The sequence below is a fragment of the Oncorhynchus kisutch genome, linkage group LG24 (assembly GCF_002021735.2).
Source record: "Oncorhynchus kisutch isolate 150728-3 linkage group LG24, Okis_V2, whole genome shotgun sequence".
In the NCBI taxonomy this organism is placed as follows: domain Eukaryota; kingdom Metazoa; phylum Chordata; class Actinopteri; order Salmoniformes; family Salmonidae; genus Oncorhynchus; species Oncorhynchus kisutch.
This window is the reverse complement of record NC_034197.2, coordinates 12,174,251-12,193,728: the sequence shown is the minus strand read 5'-3', so window position 1 is coordinate 12,193,728 and position 19,478 is coordinate 12,174,251. Positions and strand designations below refer to the sequence as shown.

At 43.4% G+C, this 19,478-nt stretch overlaps 1 protein-coding gene and 1 long non-coding RNA gene across 3 annotated transcripts in view; one reads left to right on the top strand and one right to left on the bottom strand.

Annotated features, from left to right (window-relative positions):
* The window catches only part of LOC109869250 (uncharacterized), a 21,878-nt gene extending 3,411 nt beyond the window's left edge, over positions 1-18,467 (top strand). Inside the window, exons 2-8 of one of the 2 annotated variants that reach the window (XR_002252003.2) lie at positions 7,865-8,001; positions 12,602-12,730; positions 12,815-12,879; positions 13,029-13,233; positions 15,180-16,506; positions 16,670-16,728; positions 17,276-17,382. This is a non-coding gene — a long non-coding RNA (uncharacterized LOC109869250). Of the gene's footprint in view, positions 1-6,116; positions 8,002-12,601; positions 12,731-12,814; positions 12,880-13,028; positions 13,234-15,179; positions 16,507-16,669; positions 16,729-17,275 lie in introns of those variants that run through there. The other variant, XR_002252002.2, reaches the window with a different exon arrangement.
* LOC109869467 (lysophosphatidic acid receptor 6-like) lies at positions 16,508-19,478 on the bottom strand. Its single transcript, XM_031803755.1, has 2 exons — positions 19,253-19,478; positions 16,508-18,934 (listed from the first exon to the last, which is right to left on the bottom strand). Exon 2 carries the CDS (start codon positions 18,844-18,846, stop codon positions 17,863-17,865), a length of 984 nt encoding a protein of 327 aa, XP_031659615.1. The 5' UTR covers positions 18,847-18,934; positions 19,253-19,478; the 3' UTR covers positions 16,508-17,862.

Genomic DNA, 19,478 nt, shown 5'->3' with positions numbered 1-19,478 from the left:
TCGCAAAAGAGTACTTTGCATAATCTAGATATGTGTGCAACAAAAGTTCAATATACACCTTTTCTTCGGGAATGTAGTGAAGTAAAAGTAGTCAATAATAAATACCCCCCAAAAAACGAGTACTTTAAAGTATTTTTTACCTAAGTACCGACAGTGTTATTGCATTTTGGTACACCAGAAGTACATCCATTTCCAATTGAACGTTGCAGAGGCAGTTGCAGTACGTCTTGTGTGGTGCACAGATTGGATGTATCGAACATATGCATAGATGGCTTGACAGAAATGGTAGCAGAAGGTGAATGTGTAACTTTTCTTGCACACATACAGATGATGATGATGCTGTGTACCACTTTCCGCAAAAACACTGTCGGTGTGATCGAGGCTTGAAGCTTGAAGCCTCTACCTCTCTGGCTAGAGCTCGCTAGCTTTGGTCCTTACGCATGCATTGGATGCACATGCTGTTTACATTCCTTTCACCTTGATCACACCTACAGTGTTTTGCGCAAAATGGTACGCATCATTATCTGGATAAGTGCAGAGTTATCTGGATAAGTGCAACAGAAGTGCAACATTCACGTGCAGGTTGAAGCATACATTCAACAAATCCAACGTATGCACCACACACAACTCAATGCAACTGCCTCTGCAATGCAATGCCGCAAGGCAAATGCAACGTTCCTTTGGAAATGAATGTACCTCTGGTGTACTAAAATGCAATAACTGCTAATTTTGGTTCGTAGTGGAGATTATCCTATGCATGTGCTCTGGGCTTTCAATCTTAATGGTCAGTTGCCATCACGTTTAAGAAATCAGTAACATTATGGATGAGATGTTGTTTATACCTCGTCCATCTGTCCCTACTCAGGTGCTGGACAGGATGTTGGCCGCGGCTGCATCCTTGTCTCAATTGGGGGGAAAAATATTATGCTTGATTGTGGGATGCACATGGGTTTCAATGATGTAAGTAGCTGCATGATTCTCAATGTAACTGTCCCATTGTGTAATTCAGATAATCTTTTGGTCCTTATGATGTTCCATTATTGTGCCATTGTTATCTTTCCAGAGACGATTCCCAGATTTCTACATAACACAAGGACAGCATGATAATACACGGCCCCATGTCGCATGCACGGCCCCATGTAGCAAAGATCTGTACACAATTCCTCGAAGCTGAAAATGTCCCAGTTCTTCCATGGCCTGGATACTCACCAGACATGTCACCCATTAAGCATGTTTGGGATGCTCTGGATCGATGTGTACGACAGCGTGTTCCAGTTCCCGGCAATATCCAGCAACTTCGCATAGCCATTGAAGAGGAGTCAGATAACATTCCACAGGCCACAATCAACAGCCTGATCAACTCTGTTCAAAGGAAATGTGTCACACTGCATGAGGCAAATGGTGATCACACCAGATATGGTCTGGTTTTCTGATCCACTGACCTTTTTTCTAAGGTAACTTTGACCAATAGATTCATATCGCTATTCCCAGTCATGTGAAATCCATAGATTAGGGCTAAATTAATTTAATTCAATTGACTGATTTCCTTATGTGAACTGTAACTCAGTTAAATCGTTTTGGTTCAGTATAGATTTATTCGCCACACTGGGTTTTGCAGCTGCAAAAACACGCATACAATTCACACAAGCATATATTTATACCTTCCAATGTGGCGGAGTCACCTTGCATTTCTAGGATAAACAATCAGTCTCTGTTGGTAGGCAAGAACTGAGTCTGTTGCTCCTATTGGTGTTATCGTGGTGTTAACCTGAGTCCAGAACCTTCATGGGCAGGGATGTGTGTGTATGAGATAAGACCTCAGTTTGAGTATTGTTGGGATGGACACCTCTAGCCCCCCTCTCAGAGGTTTCTTCTCTCTTCAACTTTGTCCTCACCTCCACGTCTTTCTTTGCCCTAGTTCCACAGAAAATCGCCTGACCTTACCAGGAACTGAGAGTCGACTTTGGCTCTTTATCTACTTCCTTTAGAAATATGAATATAAAAGGAGTTCACTCACTGCTTTAGAATGTAGTGAAATACTGGTAAATTCAAGAGGGTGCTAATAAATGAATGTCTAAACGTAGTTTTCATTGCCCTATGTCATTATGAATCACATTCAACTAATCATTAGATTCTTCTCTACCATTTTATAACCTTAATATGCTTGTACTTAACCGTGTTGAGTGAAATAAGAACCTAAGTTTGTTGTGACCGTTGGTAGTTTAACCTGCCCTGCTCTTGGTTGTATCATTTCCATTTTCGGCATTGGGAGGTAGTGACATTATGAGGCGTTTCTACAGTTTGGACCACTCAACTAGACCGATTGTCTTCGGGGAGGGTAGATATGGAATTTCAGTCTGTTTAGCTTTATAAATCAATAAATACATAGACCCAATTTGTTTTGTATTTAATTTAATTTAGAAAAACCCAATGTTATCACACAGGAACCTGCAGCCACTAGCTAGCTTGTCAGTTGATTTTTGAAGTTGGCACTGTTCTGGCCGCAGAGCAGTAGCAGAGTTCTATTGACCAGTGACCACTTTTTGACCATGGTCATGTTGACATTCTATTCACTCTAACCATGCTAAATTCTAGTAAATAGTAGTCTAACTTGTGAACCATCTATGTTAGGGACAGGATTTGCACTATTGTTTTTTTTTTCTCTTCCGGATCGACAGGGGCACACACCAACACTCAGACATCATTTACAAACTAAACGTGTGTTTAGTGAGTCTGCCAGGTCAGAGGCAGTAGGGATGACCAGGGATGTTCTCTTGGTAAGTGTGTGAATTGGACCATTTTTCTGTCCTGCTAAGCTTTCAAAATGTAACCAGTACTTTTGGGTGTCAGGGAAAATGTGTGGAGTAAAAAGTACATTATTTTCATTAGGAGTGTAGTGAAGTAAAAGTTGTAAAAAATATAAGTGGTAAAGTACAGATACTGTTGTGGAAAATATTGAGTCTGTCACACCCTGACCTTAGTGTTCTTTGTTTTCCTTGTTATTTTGGTTAGGTCAGGGTGTGACATGGGTGATGTACAGTGCCTTGCGAAAGTATTCGGCCCCCTTGAACTTTGCGACCTTTTGCTACATTTCAGGCTTCAAACATAAAGATATAAAACTGTATTTTTTTTTGTGAAGAATCAACAACAAGTGGGACACAAGCATGAAGTGGAACGACATTTATTGGATATTTCAAACTTTTTTAACAAATCAAAAACTGAAAAATTGGGCGGGCAAAATTATTCAGCCCCTTTACTTTCAGCCCCCTTAAGTTAATACTTTGTAGCGCCACCTTTTGCTGCGATTACAGCTGTAAGTCGCTTGGGGTATGTCTCTATCAGTTTTGCACATCGAGAGACTGAAATTTTTTCCCATTCCTCCTTGCAAAACAGCTCGAGCTCAGTGAGGTTGGATGGAGAGCATTTGTGAACAGCAGTTTTCAGTTCTTTCCACAGATTCTCGATTGGATTCAGGTCTGGACTTTGACTTGGCCATTCTAACACCTGGATATGTTTATTTTTGAACCATTCCATTGTAGATTTTGCTTTATGTTTTGGATCATTGTCTTGTTGGAAGACAAATCTCCATCCCAGTCTCAGGTCTTTTGCAGACTCCATCAGGCTTTCTTCCAGAATGGTCCTGTATTTGGCTCCATCCATCTTCCCATCAATTTTAACCATCTTCCCTGTCCCTGCTGAAGAAAAGCAGGCCCAAACCATGATGCTGCCACCACCATGTTTGACAGTGGGGATGGTGTGTTCAGGGTGATGAGCTGTGTTGCTTTTACGCCAAACATAACGTTTTGCATTGTTGCCAAAAACTTCCATTTTGGATTCATCTGACCAGAGCACCTTCTTCCACATGTTTGGTGTGTCTCCCAGGTGGCTTGTGGCAAACTTTAAACGACACTTTTTATGGATATCTTTAAGAAATGGCTTTCTTCTTGCCACTCTTCCATAAAGGCCAGATTTGTGCAATATACGACTGATTGTTGTCCTATGGACAGAGTCTCCCACCTCAGCTGTAGATCTCTGCAGTTCATCCAGAGTGATCATGGGCCTCTTGGCTGCATCTCTGATCAGTCTTCTCCTTGTATGAGCTGAAAGTTTAGAGGGACAGCCAGGTCTTGGTAGATTTGCAGTGGTCTGATACTCCTTCCATTTCAATATTATCGCTTGCACAGTGCTCCTTGGGATGTTTAAAGCTTGGGAAATCTTTTTGTATCCAAATCCGGCTTTAAACTTCTTCACAACAGTATCTCGGACCTGCCTGGTGTGTTCCTTGTTCTTCATGAAGCTCTCTGCGCTTTTAACGGACCTCTGAGACTATCACAGTGCAGGTGCATTTATACGGAGACTTGATTACACACAGGTGGATTGTATTTATCATCATTAGTCATTTAGGTCAACATTGGATCATTCAGAGATCCTCACTGAACTTCTGGAGAGAGTTTGCTGCACTGAAAGTAAAGGGGCTGAATAATTTTGCACGCCCAATTTTTCAGTTTTTGATTTGTTAAAAAGGTTTGAAATATCCAATAAATGTCGTTCCACTTCATGATTGTGTCCCACTTGTTGTTGATTCTTCACAAAAAAATACAGTTTTATATCTTTATGTTTGAAGCCTGAAATGTGGCAAAAGGTCGCAAAGTTCAAGGGGGCCGAATACTTTCGCAAGGCACTGTATGTGTTCCTTTCCATGGTAACAGGCAGCAGCAGGAGAAGCAGCAGCAGCAGCAGGAGAGGCAGCAATATTTAGAGAAATGGACTTGGGAGGAAATCCTAGACGGGAGAGGACCCCAGGGCACACAGGGAGTGTGGCTAAGCCAGGTAGGAGACCTGTGCCAACTTCCTGTGCTTACCGGAGAGCGAGAGGGACCGGGCAGGCACCGTGTTATGCTGTGGAGCGCACGGTGTCTCCAGTGCGGGTGCATAGCCCGGTGCGGTACATTCCAGCTCCTCATATCGGCCGGGCTAGAGTGGGCATCGAGCCAGGTAAGGTTGGGCAGGCTCGGTGCTCAAGAGCTCAAGTGCGCCTGCACGGTCCGGTCTATCCAATGAAACCTACACACACCAGCCCTCCGGTGGCAGCCCCCCGCACCAGGCTTCCTGTGCGTGTCTAGAGCCCAGTACTCCCTGTTCCTCCTCCTCGCACTCGCCCTGAGGTGCGTGTCCTCGGCCCAGTACCACCAGTGCCGGCACCACGCACCAGGCCCACAGTGCGCCTCGTCTGTCCAGCGCCGCCAGAGCCTTCCATCTGTCCAGAGCCGCCAGAGTCTCCTGCCTGTCCGGAGCCGCCGGAGTCTCCCCACCTGTCCGGAGCCGCCGGAGTCTCCCCGCCTGTCCGGAGCCGCCGGGGTCTCCCCGCCTGTCCGGAGCCGCCGGGGTCTCCCCGCCTGTCCGGAGCCGCCGGGGTCTCCCCGCCTGTCCGGAGCCGCCGGGGTCTCCCCGCCTGTCCGGAGCCCCCTGGGGTCTCCCCGCCTGTCCGGGGCCGCCGGAGTCTCCCCGTCTGTCCGGAGCCGCCGGGGTCTCCCCGCCTGTCCGGATCCGCCGGAGTCTCCCCGCCTGTCCGGAGCCGCCTCTCAGTCCTGTGAGCCCATTTATTAGGGTTTCCAGGTCAGGGTCGGCGGTGATGGTCGCTGTTCGTAGGAGGCCACAAAAACGGACTAAGACTATGGTGGGGTCCACGTCCCGTGCCAGAGCCGTCACAGTGGGGGGGGGGGGGTACTGTGACACCCTGACCTTAGTGTTCTTTGTTTTCCTTGTTATTTTGGTTAGGTCAGGGTGTGACATGGGTGATGTATGTGTTTTGTCTTGTCTAGGGGTTTTGTATGTTTATGGGGCTGTTTCCTTTCGAGGTGTTTATGTAAGTCTATGGTTGCCTAGATTGGTTCTCAATTAGAGGCAGGTGCTTATCATTGTCTCTGATTGGGAACCATATTTAGGCAGCCATGTTCTTTGGGTATTTTGTGGGTGATTGTTTCCTGTGTCAGTGTTTGTGCCACACGGGACTGTTTCGTTGCCAGTTCACTTTGTTATTTTGTATTTGTGTTCATGTTGAGTTTTCTTATTAATTACCATGGACACTTACCACGCCGCATATTGTTCCGATCCTTGTTTCACCTCTTCAGAGGAAGAGGAGGAAATCTGCCGTGACAGAGTCAAATATTTACACAGATACCGGAACTTGTGAATTCAATTGAGACTAACAGAGCCGAGCCCTTCCATGGAAAATACTAAATTCTTATATTACAGAGTCCTGCCTTAAAAGTATTCTGTCTTTTCATAACATATAGAGTCCCCTCCCTCTATATGAAAATAGCTTCCCTTGACCTTTCTCTACCATTATCTTTCCATCTCAGTTCTTGCTTGTTAACGCCCACATCTGACAGCCGTATATGTTATAATGGTAGCGGGGCCCTGGTCCTATATGTTCCATTCCTTATTCTGTCTCAGCTCTTCAAAGTGGACAGCCTAGATGCTGCTAATAACGCAAATGTAATCATAGTCATGAGTTTTGCTCCCACAATACCCCAAAAAACTTGTCTGGGACAGCGAAACCAGGGCCAAAACCACGTAGCGTACACCCGACTTAAAACAGGCTCAAAAGTCCTCCCTCTGGACCAGCGATCACTCGCATGTTCCACACCACCTATAAAACACAATGACTTGAGCAGAGAAAGAAAATGCGTGTTAATAATTTCACACCACCCTTGATGAGAATTAGTTTGGGGCAAGGACCACCTACCCGATTTGTTCCAAGCCAATGGGATGTTAGATCTTCTGCTGGGCTCTGTGAAAATGGGACTCTATTGGTTTCCCTCACACGTTACCCCAGACTTCCCTTCAGATCATTAGAGAGAACACACTCGCTCCCTCTCCTTCGTCCTCGTACTTGGGTGTCATAGCAAACTACGAGTTTTGTAATTACTTAATTGCACCATGTAGTCCGGAAAGCCATACGTATGGCTTTAACATTAAGGATTTGATGGCATGGTAAAATAAGGCCCCTTCCATTAAGATAACAATTTTGTCTAGCATTGCCCAAGCTGTATATTCAACTATCCACATAATTTGTCCCTTAGTCCATGACCATGTGGTTACTACTGCATCTCGAACAGATTTGGCTATCCCTTTTACACTTCCACCCTCCACAACTGCAGTCACTATCAATGACACGGTGAATCTATTCACGCTGCTAGTCGAAACTCGTAATGAATTCAATTTGAGTGACATTCACTTCCCTTATAGGTTTGTCATTCACCACTAGTGCCTTGGTGAACACTTCACCATGGTTGGAAGGTGCTGTTATCGCCTGTTCACCCGTGTCTGAGTCTAACACCCCATAAGATTGTTTATCTGCTTCTAGGCTCTTCCATTAGATAACCGTCTGTTCCAAAATGATGCTGCCAGTAGTGTTTTGCTCGCACATATTGGTCAATTTAGGGGCTCGTAAGGGGATTGTTTAGCGGCTCGTAAGTAAGCATTTCACTGTAACGACTACACCTGTTGTATTCGGTGCATGTGACTAATGATTTGATTTGATCAACGAGTTTCACTACTACGTTTTGTTAGCGTATTGCTCGGTTAACATGTTTCTTAGAGTTGTGTTATCCCAGCACAGAATTTTATTGGGTAGGAGAAGCTTTCCCCCCCCAAAGAGAGTCTGTGTTTCCATCTTTAACTTGATACACTATCGGCATTTGGGGAACAAACATTCTTTTGACTACTCAGCCCTGAGCTACTTTCAGAAGGCTGAACATCTATGACTTGTCTGGGGTGGGTTTCCTGCTCCCTTCTCTCGAGGAGGATGTGAAAGCATATGGTTTCAAGAGTGTCATTTTCACCGCTTCCTCCACACTAGGGCGGTGTTGCCGCAGGTACAGTAGGAGGGACGGTCTCATCTAGTTCTTCAGACATGAAGTGCCGTTCTGCTCTCTCCAGATCCATTTCTGCAACACAACGACTCCGCCCGGGGCAGAACCCACCCTCGGAGTACTGGTTTGTTTTTTACTCTCCTAGAACAACCCACACAACATGTCCACAGTGATTAATGTTCTGCTTCGCACCTGTGACATTAACAGCACTTCTCACCCAATGCACCCTCTCATCTGTCCACTCTCCTATCCATTGTACTGGCATTGAAATGCAGTCATTATCATTGTTCCCCTAAATCACTACTGCTAGGAATACGGTTATCACTACACGGATGCTGTTAGGACAACACTTTTCTTAACATAACAGCTACTCTCCAGTCTCCTTTTCTCCAGCTCTTCTTCCAGCTTACCCATTAGTCAGAACAGATCTCATTTCATATGAGATGTATGGATCCACCAGGGAGAGGCTGTGGTTTTCACCTCTGTGACGGGTACCGTTTGGGGTCCGGACCAGCGTTTATTCTCCAAACACACCGACTTGGTGGACTTTGATGTACACTCGGTCCCCCAGACTCAGGCCGTGCTCGCGGTTATCTCCTGAGGTTCCGTTGCTCGTGTGCTACTCTTACCTGTGAATACACACACTGCAAGGCGTGGGTCATTTTCTGATAGTATGACAACATTGATTCTGCCATTATGGAATCACCTCCCTTAGGAGAGTCTGAGCTGCAAAGTTCAGTGTAGATTTATTCACCACACTGAGTGTTGCAGCTAGAAAAGCAGACACACAATTCACGCAAGCATATGTTTATACCTTCCAATTAGGCGGAGTCCTTGTTTATCCTAGAAATACAATCAGTCGCTGTTGCTAGGCAAGAGCTGAGTCTGTTCCTCCTATTGGTGTTATCGTGTTGCCAGCCTCTGTCCAGAACCTTCGTGGGCAGGGATGTGTGTGTGATTAAGACACATTAGGAATGTGACCAAAATAGCTTTTTACCACCTAATTAACATTGCCAAGGTGCGGATGTTTCTCTCTCAGGCTGATACAGAGGGACTCATCCACACTTTTATTACAAGCAGACTTGACTACTTTAATACTCTCCTGTCTGGTCCCAAGAAAGCCATTGGTCAACTGCAAAACATACAGAATGCTGCAGCACGGGTACTGGCCAAGACCATACAAAGAACACACATTACATTTGTTTTAAAGTCTCTGCACTGGCTGCCTGTGAGTTCTAGAGTACATTTTAAGATTCATCCATTGGTTTTTAAATCCATCCATGATTGTGCACCCCAATACATATCAGACATGCTTTTGAGTTATGTACCCAGTAGGTCCTTCAAGTCCTCTGGCACTGGCCTTCTAACTATCTAAAAGCCTAGGACAAAGAGGCATGGAGAGACAGCCTTTAATTACTATGCACCCAGACTCTGGAATAGTCTGCCAGAGAACCTGAGTGGGACAGAAACTGTGGACATATTTAAAATAGCTCTTAAAACACAACTTTTTAGCTTTGCTTTGCCTTAGGGTGCTTTTATAGTCTTTCAGTTCTATTGTTTTCGTTAGTTTTTTTATCCTCTTATGTTTGAGAGGGTCGCCCACCAAAACTCACGGACCAGGCAAGGAGGGCATTAATCAGAGAGGCAACAAAGAGACCAAAGATAACACTGAGCTGCAAAGCTCCACAGCGGAGATTGGAGTATCTGTCCATAGGACCACTTTAAGCCGTACACACTCAAGTTTTCTGTTGTTTTGTCTTATTTCTTGTTTGTTTCACCCCCCCCCCCCCCTCCTTGCGTCTTCAAAGTGGTAGGCATGTTGTGTACATCAAATGATTCAAACCCCCAAAAAATCTATTTTAATTCCAGGTTGTAAGGCAACTAAATAGGAACAATGCCGAGGGGGAGAATACTTTTGCAAGCCCCTGTACCACACCTGTCAGGTGGGTGAATTGTCTTGGCAAAGGAGAAATGCTCAATAACAGGGATGTAAACAAATTTGTTCTTAAAATTTGCGAGAAATATTATTTTTGTATAGGATCTTTATTTCAGCTCATGAAACATGGGACCAACATTTTACATGTTGTGTTTATATTTTTGTTCAGTATAAATTACACAGTGAAAAGAAGGAAGTCTGTACATAATAAAAAATGTTTGCAATAAGGCACTAAAGTAAACTGCAAAGAATGTGGCAAAGAAATTAACTTTGTTTCCTGAATACAAAGTGTTATGTTTGGGGCAAATCCAACACAACACGTCACTGAGTATTACTCTTCATATTTTCAAGCATGATGGTAGCTGCATCATGTTAGGGGTGTGCTTGTCATCGGGAAGGACTGGGTTTTTATGGGGGGATAAAAATATATACGGAATAGAGTTAAACATAGGCAAAATCCTAGAGCAAAACCTGGTTCAGTCTGCTTACCAACAGACACTGGGATACAAATTCACCTTTCCGAAGGACAATAACCTAAAACACAATGCCAAATATACACCGGAGTTGCTTACCAAGATGACATTGAATGTATCTGAGTGGCCTAGTTACAGTTTTGACTTCAAACGGTTTGAAAATCTATAGTAAGACTTGAAAATGGCTGTCTTGCAATGATCAACAACCAACTAGACAGAGTTTGAATAATTATTTTAAGAATGTGCAAATATTGTACAGCCCAGCTCTTAGAGACTTACCCACAAATACTCACAGCTGTAATCGCTGCCAAAGGTGATTCTAGCACGTGTTGACTCAGGGGTGTGAATGCTTATGTAAATTAGAGATTTCTGTATTTAACTTTCAATACAAAAATATTATTTTTTCTAAAACATGTTTTCACTTTGACATTGTGGGGTATTGTGTGTAGATGGCTGGGGGATTATTTTTTTTAAATACATTTTTCATTCAGGCTATAACAAAATATGGAATACAGTGCATTCAGAAAGTATTCAGATCCCTTGACTTTTTCCACATTTTGTTACGTTACAGCCTTATGGTAAAATGGATTAAATAGTTTTTTTCTTATCAATCTACACACAATACCCCATTCAGACCCTTTACTCAGTATTTGTTGAAGCACTTTTGGCAGCGATTACAGCCTTGAGTCTTCTGGGCACACCTGCATTTGGGGGGTTTCTCCCATTCTTCTCTGCAGATCCTCTCAAACCCTGTCAGGATAGATTGGGAGCGTCGCTACACAGCTATTTTTCAGGTCTCTCCAGAGATGTTAGATAGAGTTCCAGTCCGGGCTCTGGCTAGGCCACTCAAGGATATTGAGACTTGTCCCGAAGGTGAACCTTTGCCCCAATCTGAGGTCCTGAGTGCTCCGGAGCAGGTTTTCATGAAGGATCTCTCTGTACTTTGCTCTGTTCATCTTTGCCTCGATCCTGACTAGTCGCCCAGTCCCTGCCGCTGAAAAACATCCCCACAGCATGATGCTGCCACCACCATGCTTCAACATAGGGATGGTAACAGATTTCCTCCAGACGTGACGCTTGGCATTCAGGCCAAAGAGTTCAATCTTAGTTTCATCAGACCGGAGAACCTTGTTTCTCATGGTCTGAGAGTCCTTTAGGTGCCTGTAGGCAAACTCCAAGCGGGCTGTAATGTGCCTTTTTCTGAGGAATAGCTTCCATCTGGCCACTCTACCATAAAGGCCTGATTGGTGGAGTGCTGCAGAGGTGGTTCTGGAAGTCTCCCCATCTCCTCAGAGGAACTCTGGAGCTCTGTTAGAGTGACCGTCGTGTTCTTGGTTACCTCCCTGACCAAGGCCATTCTCCCCCAATTTCTAAGTTTGGCCAGGCGACCGGCTATAGGGAGAGTCTTGGTGGTTCCAAACTTCTTACATTTAAGAATGATGTAGGCCACTGTGGTCTTGGGGACCTTCAATGCTGCAGACATTTTTTGGTACCCTTCCCCAGATCTGTGCCTTGACACAATCCTGTCTCGGAGCTCTACAGATTTTTCCTTTGACCTCAGGGCTTGGTTTTTGCTCTGACATGCACTGTCAACTGTGGGACCTTATATAGACAGCTGTGTGGTTTTCCAAATCATGCCCAATCAATTAAATGTACTTGTTGTTAGTTGTTGCCCAATTAGCGTAAACTAATTTTGTACTGAAATTTGCATAGACTTTTTCAGTCATCAAAAAAAGTATACATGCTTTTACATTATGTCTGCTTCATTAACTTACAATGGAAGTTAGGACTGATATCAAATATTAATAAAATATGATACGTGTAAAAATATGAATATTAGAATGCATGTAAATGAATGTTTTCAGTTTATATGCTTAAAGTACCAGTACAATTACATATACTGAATGATATTATGAAACATATTGAAGATAACAGTCATACAGTGAATAATGATATGGATTTGAAAGTTTTTTTTGGATTTGCACAGATTTTAAAAATCCCATAATATTTCTCCATTGTCCGTTATCTCTAGCTTTGACTTAATAGCATTCTGTTAATGGGCAAATCAACTGACTGGTAGAGGATGTTTTTCAACAGTTCATAAAATTGTAAATCAACAACATATTAGTAATTTAATCATTCTGAAGTTATGTTTTCAAGGTCAACAACATTTTACAACATTCTCATTTCCCATTTTTAACACAATTAGTCAACTAAACGTGTGGTACTGTAAATGAGGTTTGGTTTTGCTCAAATGATTTAGATCCATGCTTATGTGTTCTATAATAAACCATTTCTATTCTGTGTTGTCATAGGGCTGCGTGGTTTGATAAGGGTCGGCCTGACATCCTCATCTCAGAGTCTACCTACGCCACAACCTCCCGTGACTCAGGGGAAGGGACTTCCTGAAGAAAGTACATGAGACAGTGGAGAGAGGAGGAAAGGTGAGGACCACCACACAGGTTTCTTCTGTCCCTTTAGCTAATTCTGTCTCTCTAGAACTAATGGAGGAAATGTTGTGCTCTCAGGTTCTGATACCAGTCTTTGCCCTGGGAAGAGCTCAGGAACTGTGCATTCTATTGGAAACATTCTGGTAAGGTTTTGATTCCGAGTTTAATTTGCCAGTTCAATTAGTATTGTGATCATAGTGTCCATTTGTTAAGATGCCATTAATTGTGTGTTGATTTGGCGTTAGGCAATTCAGAAAACGATTTCACAGTAACACTCTCCTCTCCTTCCAAGGGGAGCGGATGAACATGAAGGCCCCCCATCTACTTCTCCACAGGGCTCACAGAGAAAGCCAATCACCTCTACAAACTCTTCATCACCTGGACCGATCAGAAAACCCTTTGAACAGAGAAACACGTTTGAGTTCAAACACATCAAGGCCTTTGATCGCTCCTACGCAGACAACCAAGGACCAATGGGGCAGAAACATCATATTTTTGTATGCTACTACTATAACATTACTTTACAGTTGCAAAAGTTGAATGTATGTTTAGGCATTGATATGCTTTAGATACAGACAATTCCAATAATTTGTCCATTATAGATACTATTCTTCTTACCCCAGTGAATATTCTACATAGTCACTGTAGACCCGTTATTATTAGGTGTATCCATTAAATTGTGTTGGAGCAGATAGTGTGCGACTTTCTAAATGAATTTATTGAAATATCACTACTGAAAAATGTGTGTTCCATGCTGGTCAGGAATGTTGCATGCTGGTCAGTCTCTACAGATTTTCAAGAAGTGCGCTGGCAACGAGAAGAATATGGAGAGTCCCATTTAAGATCTATACCATAAGCCTCCCGAGAGGTGCAGTGGTCTAAGGCACTGCATCGCAGGTGTTAGCTGTGCCACTAGAGATCCTGGTTCGAGTCCAGGCTCTGTTACAGCCGGCCACAACCGGGAGACCCATGTGGCGGCGCACAATTGGCCCAGCGTAGTCCGAGTTAGGGGAAGGTTTGGCCGGTAGGGATGTCCTTGTCCCATTGCGCTCTAGCGACTCCTGTGGCGGGCCGGGCGCATGCGCGCTGACACGGTCGACAGGTGTACGGTGTTTCCTCTGACACATTGGTGTGGCTGGCTTCCGGGTTAAGCGGGCATTGTGTTAAGAAGCAGTGCGGCTTGGTTAGGTCGTGTTTCGGAGGATGCATGGCTCTCGACCTTCGCCTCTCCGAGTCCGTACAGGAGTTGCAGCGATGAGCCAAGACTGTAACTACCAATTGGATATCACAAAATTGTGGAGAAAAATAAAACTATTTTTTTTAAATAAAAAGATCTATACCATAACTTCAATTAAATGGCGAGTCTCAAATAGCCACCGGGTCTAAATGAACTGTTTACGAGGTTATCATGAATTACAATCAATTGGTTTAATGTTTGATTTGTTACATTAAAGGTGCCTTATGCAGAAATTGCTCTGCCGTTTCCTGGTTGCAAAAATTCTAATAGTTTGTCTAATCTCAGTTTGTGACAAAATTAGCAAGTATAGTGTAGAGAATCATTGTACCATCTACACCGGTGTGAAATATATTTTTATTAATGTGTTTGAAGCTGGTGTACAAAACCGAAAGTGAAAGATGCAAATCCGAAACTTAAGAACAGGAAGCATAGACATAGGAAGCATAGACATAGCACACATTGAACAGATCTACCACTTCTTAGACTTGATTTCAATGAGAGTGACAGATCTTTCTAACTAACTGGCAAACACAAAAAGCCTATTTCGGGGGTAAAGACCCCCAGAAATTGGCCAATCACCCTCTACTGGCAAAAGTAAGAACTGCCAGAAAATGCACAGTGAAAGTAAAGAATCAATTTTCTGTCATGGAAAAGTGTTTTTATTTTTTTTTGCCATACTAAGACAAACATGACAAAGTGTGTAAATAAGAACACATTAGTGCAGGATATGAAGAAATGTATTAAAATGCTGGAAGTGGATGCTGGAATTAAAATAATTACCACACGAAGGAGAAAACGCTGTGCACATTAAGGAAATAGAAGCCTCTCTCTAGCAAGTTCCTGTTGTGTTCAGTGATTTAAGCAAATAAATTCCGGGCTATTAATTGAAGTTTGATGTAGATTACAGAGCTGAAGTAAATACCCATTTCTGCGAAGTTGGGGAGAAAAACAATCCTACTTTTCATTTAATGTTATCAGATCATGACTGGGTATTGTGTGCAAGGCACCATCAGACTGACACAAGATCCTGAATGGTCAAAAGAAACTAGAGATGGAAAATAGACCAACTCTAATACAAGATGAGATTATATTGAACTTTATGTATAATCATGATGTTACTGCAGTAATAGATATCAAATGGATACGTTGAAATTGAGATCGGTGAGCCAACCTGCTGAGTTTGTCCTCTGTCTGTGACCCCTGCAGGTGGAGTACATGTCGTTCAGCGCCCATGCAGACGCTAAGGGCATCATGCAGCTCTTCCGCATGGCAGAGTCTCGCAACATGCTGCTGGTGCACGGAGAGGCCAGCCAAGAAGATGGAGTTCTTCAAGTTCTTCAAGATCGAGCAGTTCAGGGAGTGACACCAGGATGTCCTTGTAACCCTAACTGTATCAAGAATGCCAGGGGTTTAGAGAAAAGGAATTGCAGTGTGTGCCACATGTTTGAGGAGCTCTGGGTAGTTTTTAGTAGTAGGGCACAGCAAAATGTTTTGCAACAGAAAACAACAGTCTTCTTATTAGACAAGTTCACATTTCGCAGTGGGGAGAAAAAGGTTTTCTCCCCACTGAACAGCCCGGGTATTATCCATTTATTTTGATCAGTGTTCATTGTTTGTGGATTTGTAAAAAGTTATTTAATACAGTCGATGCACTGAAATGAAACGTCCGAAAATTGGATTATAGTGATGTTTGTGAGATCAGACATAATAATGTAAAATATGTTTAGATAGGTGTAACCTAGAGCCACGTGTGTTGAATTTTAATCTGAGGGTATCCTGTTATTGACACACTTGTTGAATTATGCAAGAGAATGTGACAACTAATTAATGAGGCAGTCTAGACCGCACATGCGAGTGCAGGTAGTGTAGACAGAGCAAATGTTGTTTGGTGTTTGTAGCCATGTCCCTCCCCTTTATGTTAATTTATTCATATATGCAAAGGAACCAATGTATTTATTCAGATGAGACACAAATATCCTGATTTTTAACAAACACACAATAAAGACCTGATTCAATAAGATAAAGTATACATGAGTGCATTCTAAGACAAAAAGAAGTGACATTTGGGTATTGAATACCTGAATTCCCACCCGAATCACTGAATTCCATTCATTATTTGTACTTACCAGTCAAATGTTTTATGTGCTAGAATTCAGTCGATATCTGACAAATGACAAAAATTTGAATAGTTTGGAGTATCTTCATGCATTGTCCAAGAATGTTGCATTTATTACAATTGTTTTTAAAACCTTAACAATTTAGATGACCAGTTGCTAGTGTTTGTAATTCAGGGTGTTTTATTCTCTGCCTTTGGCCTTGCAAGTTTTTGTCCTATTATTGCCCTTGGTTCACTTCTCCCCCATTTGTTCCCCTGCTCTCCCTGGGTGTAGAGTCTTCGGCTGGTCTCTCCAGAGCAAGCTCTTAATGAGCTGGGCCTCAACGTGCACCAGCTCCACTTCACTTGCCGAGTGCAGCCCCACGACACTCACAGTGACCCCGACACCCCCATCAGGATCCACACACACCTCAATAGGTACAGTAAGACAAAGTTGACCATTTTTATTCTTATTTGGGTAAAGCTTGGGCATAAAATGTACAACGTTTGTTCTATGTCTTGAGCAAAGAAAAGTATACAGTAAGAGGACTAATATGAATGATTCATTCTCCCATTTCTCTCTGTATTGCCTCTGTTCTAGTCTACTGAAAGGTTACACCATCCAGCACCTCCCAGGCTCTTCAGCTGAAGAGCTATCAGGTAAGGAGGACGGGTGTTGGAAATGAGTGTTATTGTGCCAGACCACAGTGTCTGGGTACACTGTCCATACATGGCTCGAACCAGGGTCTGCATCGCAAACACGCGTGACCGTCTGTTCGACAACGTACTAGCCAGTTACGCCACTGAAAAGCGATGTGATTGGAGGCAGTTCAAGCTTTGGAGTGTGCTTACGATGCTAACTGAACCCTGTTGCACTATACACATTATGGCGCAGCCCACAACGTTAAATAGTCCTGGGGTTTCTATAACTTGAGTCACCGTCGCCATATCCTGTGACGCACTTATTTTTATTTGACCAAAAACATCTAGCTACAGCAGTACATGTAGCGACCACAAGCCAGAACCTTTTCGAATCTAACCCTTTTTAGATAAACACTATGTAAATGTCAATTATATGATCAAAATACACTTTAGGTTAGTATGTTTCCTGATAGAGTAGATGTACTAATCACAAGTCAAACTACTCCATCACATTCTCAGAGAGTTTATTTCAATCCAAATGATGTCAACCTGGCTTTATTTGTAGGATGAAGATCTGGGGAGCTTTCTGTCTACTCTGCTGAAGAAAGGACTTCCATCGCGATTGTCTTCAATATGATCCCATTGTTCAGTGTAGCTTTCTGTAAAGGTTCGTATGTCTATTGTACAAAGCTTGAATACATACAGTTGAAGTCGGAAGTTTACATACACTTATGTTGGAGTCATTAAAACTCGTTGTTCAACCACTCCACAAATGTCTTGTTAACAAACTATAGTTTTGGCAAGTCGGTTAGGACATCTCCTTTGTGCTTCTGACCCACTGGGAATGTGATGAAAGAAAATCTGAAATAAATCATTCTCTCTACTATTATTCTGACAGTTCACATTCTTAAAATAAAGTGGTGATCCTAACTGACCTAAGACAGGGAATTTTACTAGGATTAAATGTCATGAATTGTGAAAAACTGAGTTTAAATGTATTTGGCTAAGGTGTATGTAAACTTCCAACTTCAACTCTACATGTTTGCAAAGGTTGGTGGTTTACGATGGCTTCAGAGTTTGTGAGTAGAATATAAAAAGCATACAATTACATTAGCTGATTGGATACAGTTGGAGCTAGTGTATCCAAACCATTCACTGTCCCACAGCAATGGTATAGAGCCCCCTATTCCTCCTGGCCCAAATCCATCTGAACCTGGCCATGGAGGGACTCCACTTACAGCGACTAGTGGTGAAGTAGTAGAGCAGGGGGTCCAGACAGCTGTTGAGGCTGACCAGAGCCAGAGTCACCTGCCGGGCATTGTAGATGGCATTGGCATAGGGACAGTGATGGATGGCCCCTTGACGGCGGAGCAGGTGCAGGAAGTGAACCACATGGTACGGCAGGAAGCAGAGCAGGGTGATAGCCAGGATGGTGTAGATGACCCTCAGGGCTCCGCGGGCCGTGTTGGTCCGGATGAGAGCGATGCGCCGTGCCACCAGAGGGTAACACACCAGGATGACCACAGAGGGCAGTAGCGAGCCGAAGACGAGACTGAATAAGCTGTACGGCGCCACACGCCTGTCCCACTCGTGCTTTGAAAAGTTCTCAAAGCAGCTACGGCGCTGGGGGCGACCTTCGCCAGGTTTGCTGTCCAGAGGTCCCACTCGGATGAAGGACAGAACAGCCACCCCCGCCACCACCCACACCGCCACACTCACCACTACAGTATAACATGAGTTCCGGAGCCTCAGATAGATGTGAGGATGGGCGACGGCCGTGTATCGATCCACACAGATACAGGTCATGAAGGCGATGCTGATGTAGATGTTGGCGAAGAACAGTGTTCCTGTAATGCGGCAAGCCATGTCTCCGAATACCCAGTCGTTTCTGTTGAGGAAGTAGTGGATCTTGAAGGGCAGGGTGCAGAGGATGGCGGTATCGGCGAGGGCCAGGTTGATCACGTACACGTTAGATGAGGTGCGGGGAGTGATCTTGAAGATGAACATGTAGAGGGCTCCCACGTTTCCTGGCAGGCCCAGTGCCATCACCAGACTGTAGACGGCTGGAAAGAGGTAGAACTGGTAGTCTGCTGGGGTACTGCAGTTGCCAGGGAAATCTCCAACAGATCTATTCATTGTTTCAGGTTGGATAATAAAAATGAGCTTGTAGGTGACAGAGCCAGTGGGAAAGTTTACTTCTGCTTTCCTTTGCTGATTATGGAACCTATGGTGAAAGTGTTCACAGTCAGATATTATCACTGTTGATGTTTTACAGAAGATATTTCTCATCCTATCCTCTGCTTGCTTGACTTATCATGCCGTAGTTCACCAATACAATCATAGCTTCCATTGTAAAAAGTTGATGTTTGAATTTCTTTATCTGATGTAAATTTTTGTCATCGAATTGAAACTATCAAGATATTTTTCAACTTATGAACACAGTGTGTATTCTGTGACTATAGTATACAATTCTTAACTATGACTAAATCAAGTAAACTGTGTTGGTAAAATATAAAGTATGTTTCAAGAAAAAAGTACTTGCGTTTCTGAAGAACACTCGCTGGATCCACAATTCCACCCAAAAAAGTCAGCTAATTATTACACAGTAGGCTGATAAACATGAGCACTAAACAAATGCATTGTCTGTTTCCCCCCACACCTTCATATGAGCTTGGCGTCATGGGAATGGAAATTTCTTTGTGACCTCTGTCGCGTGAGTGGGTGGTGCTCAGTGCTATATCAAACTACACAGGAAATCTTCAGTGCAT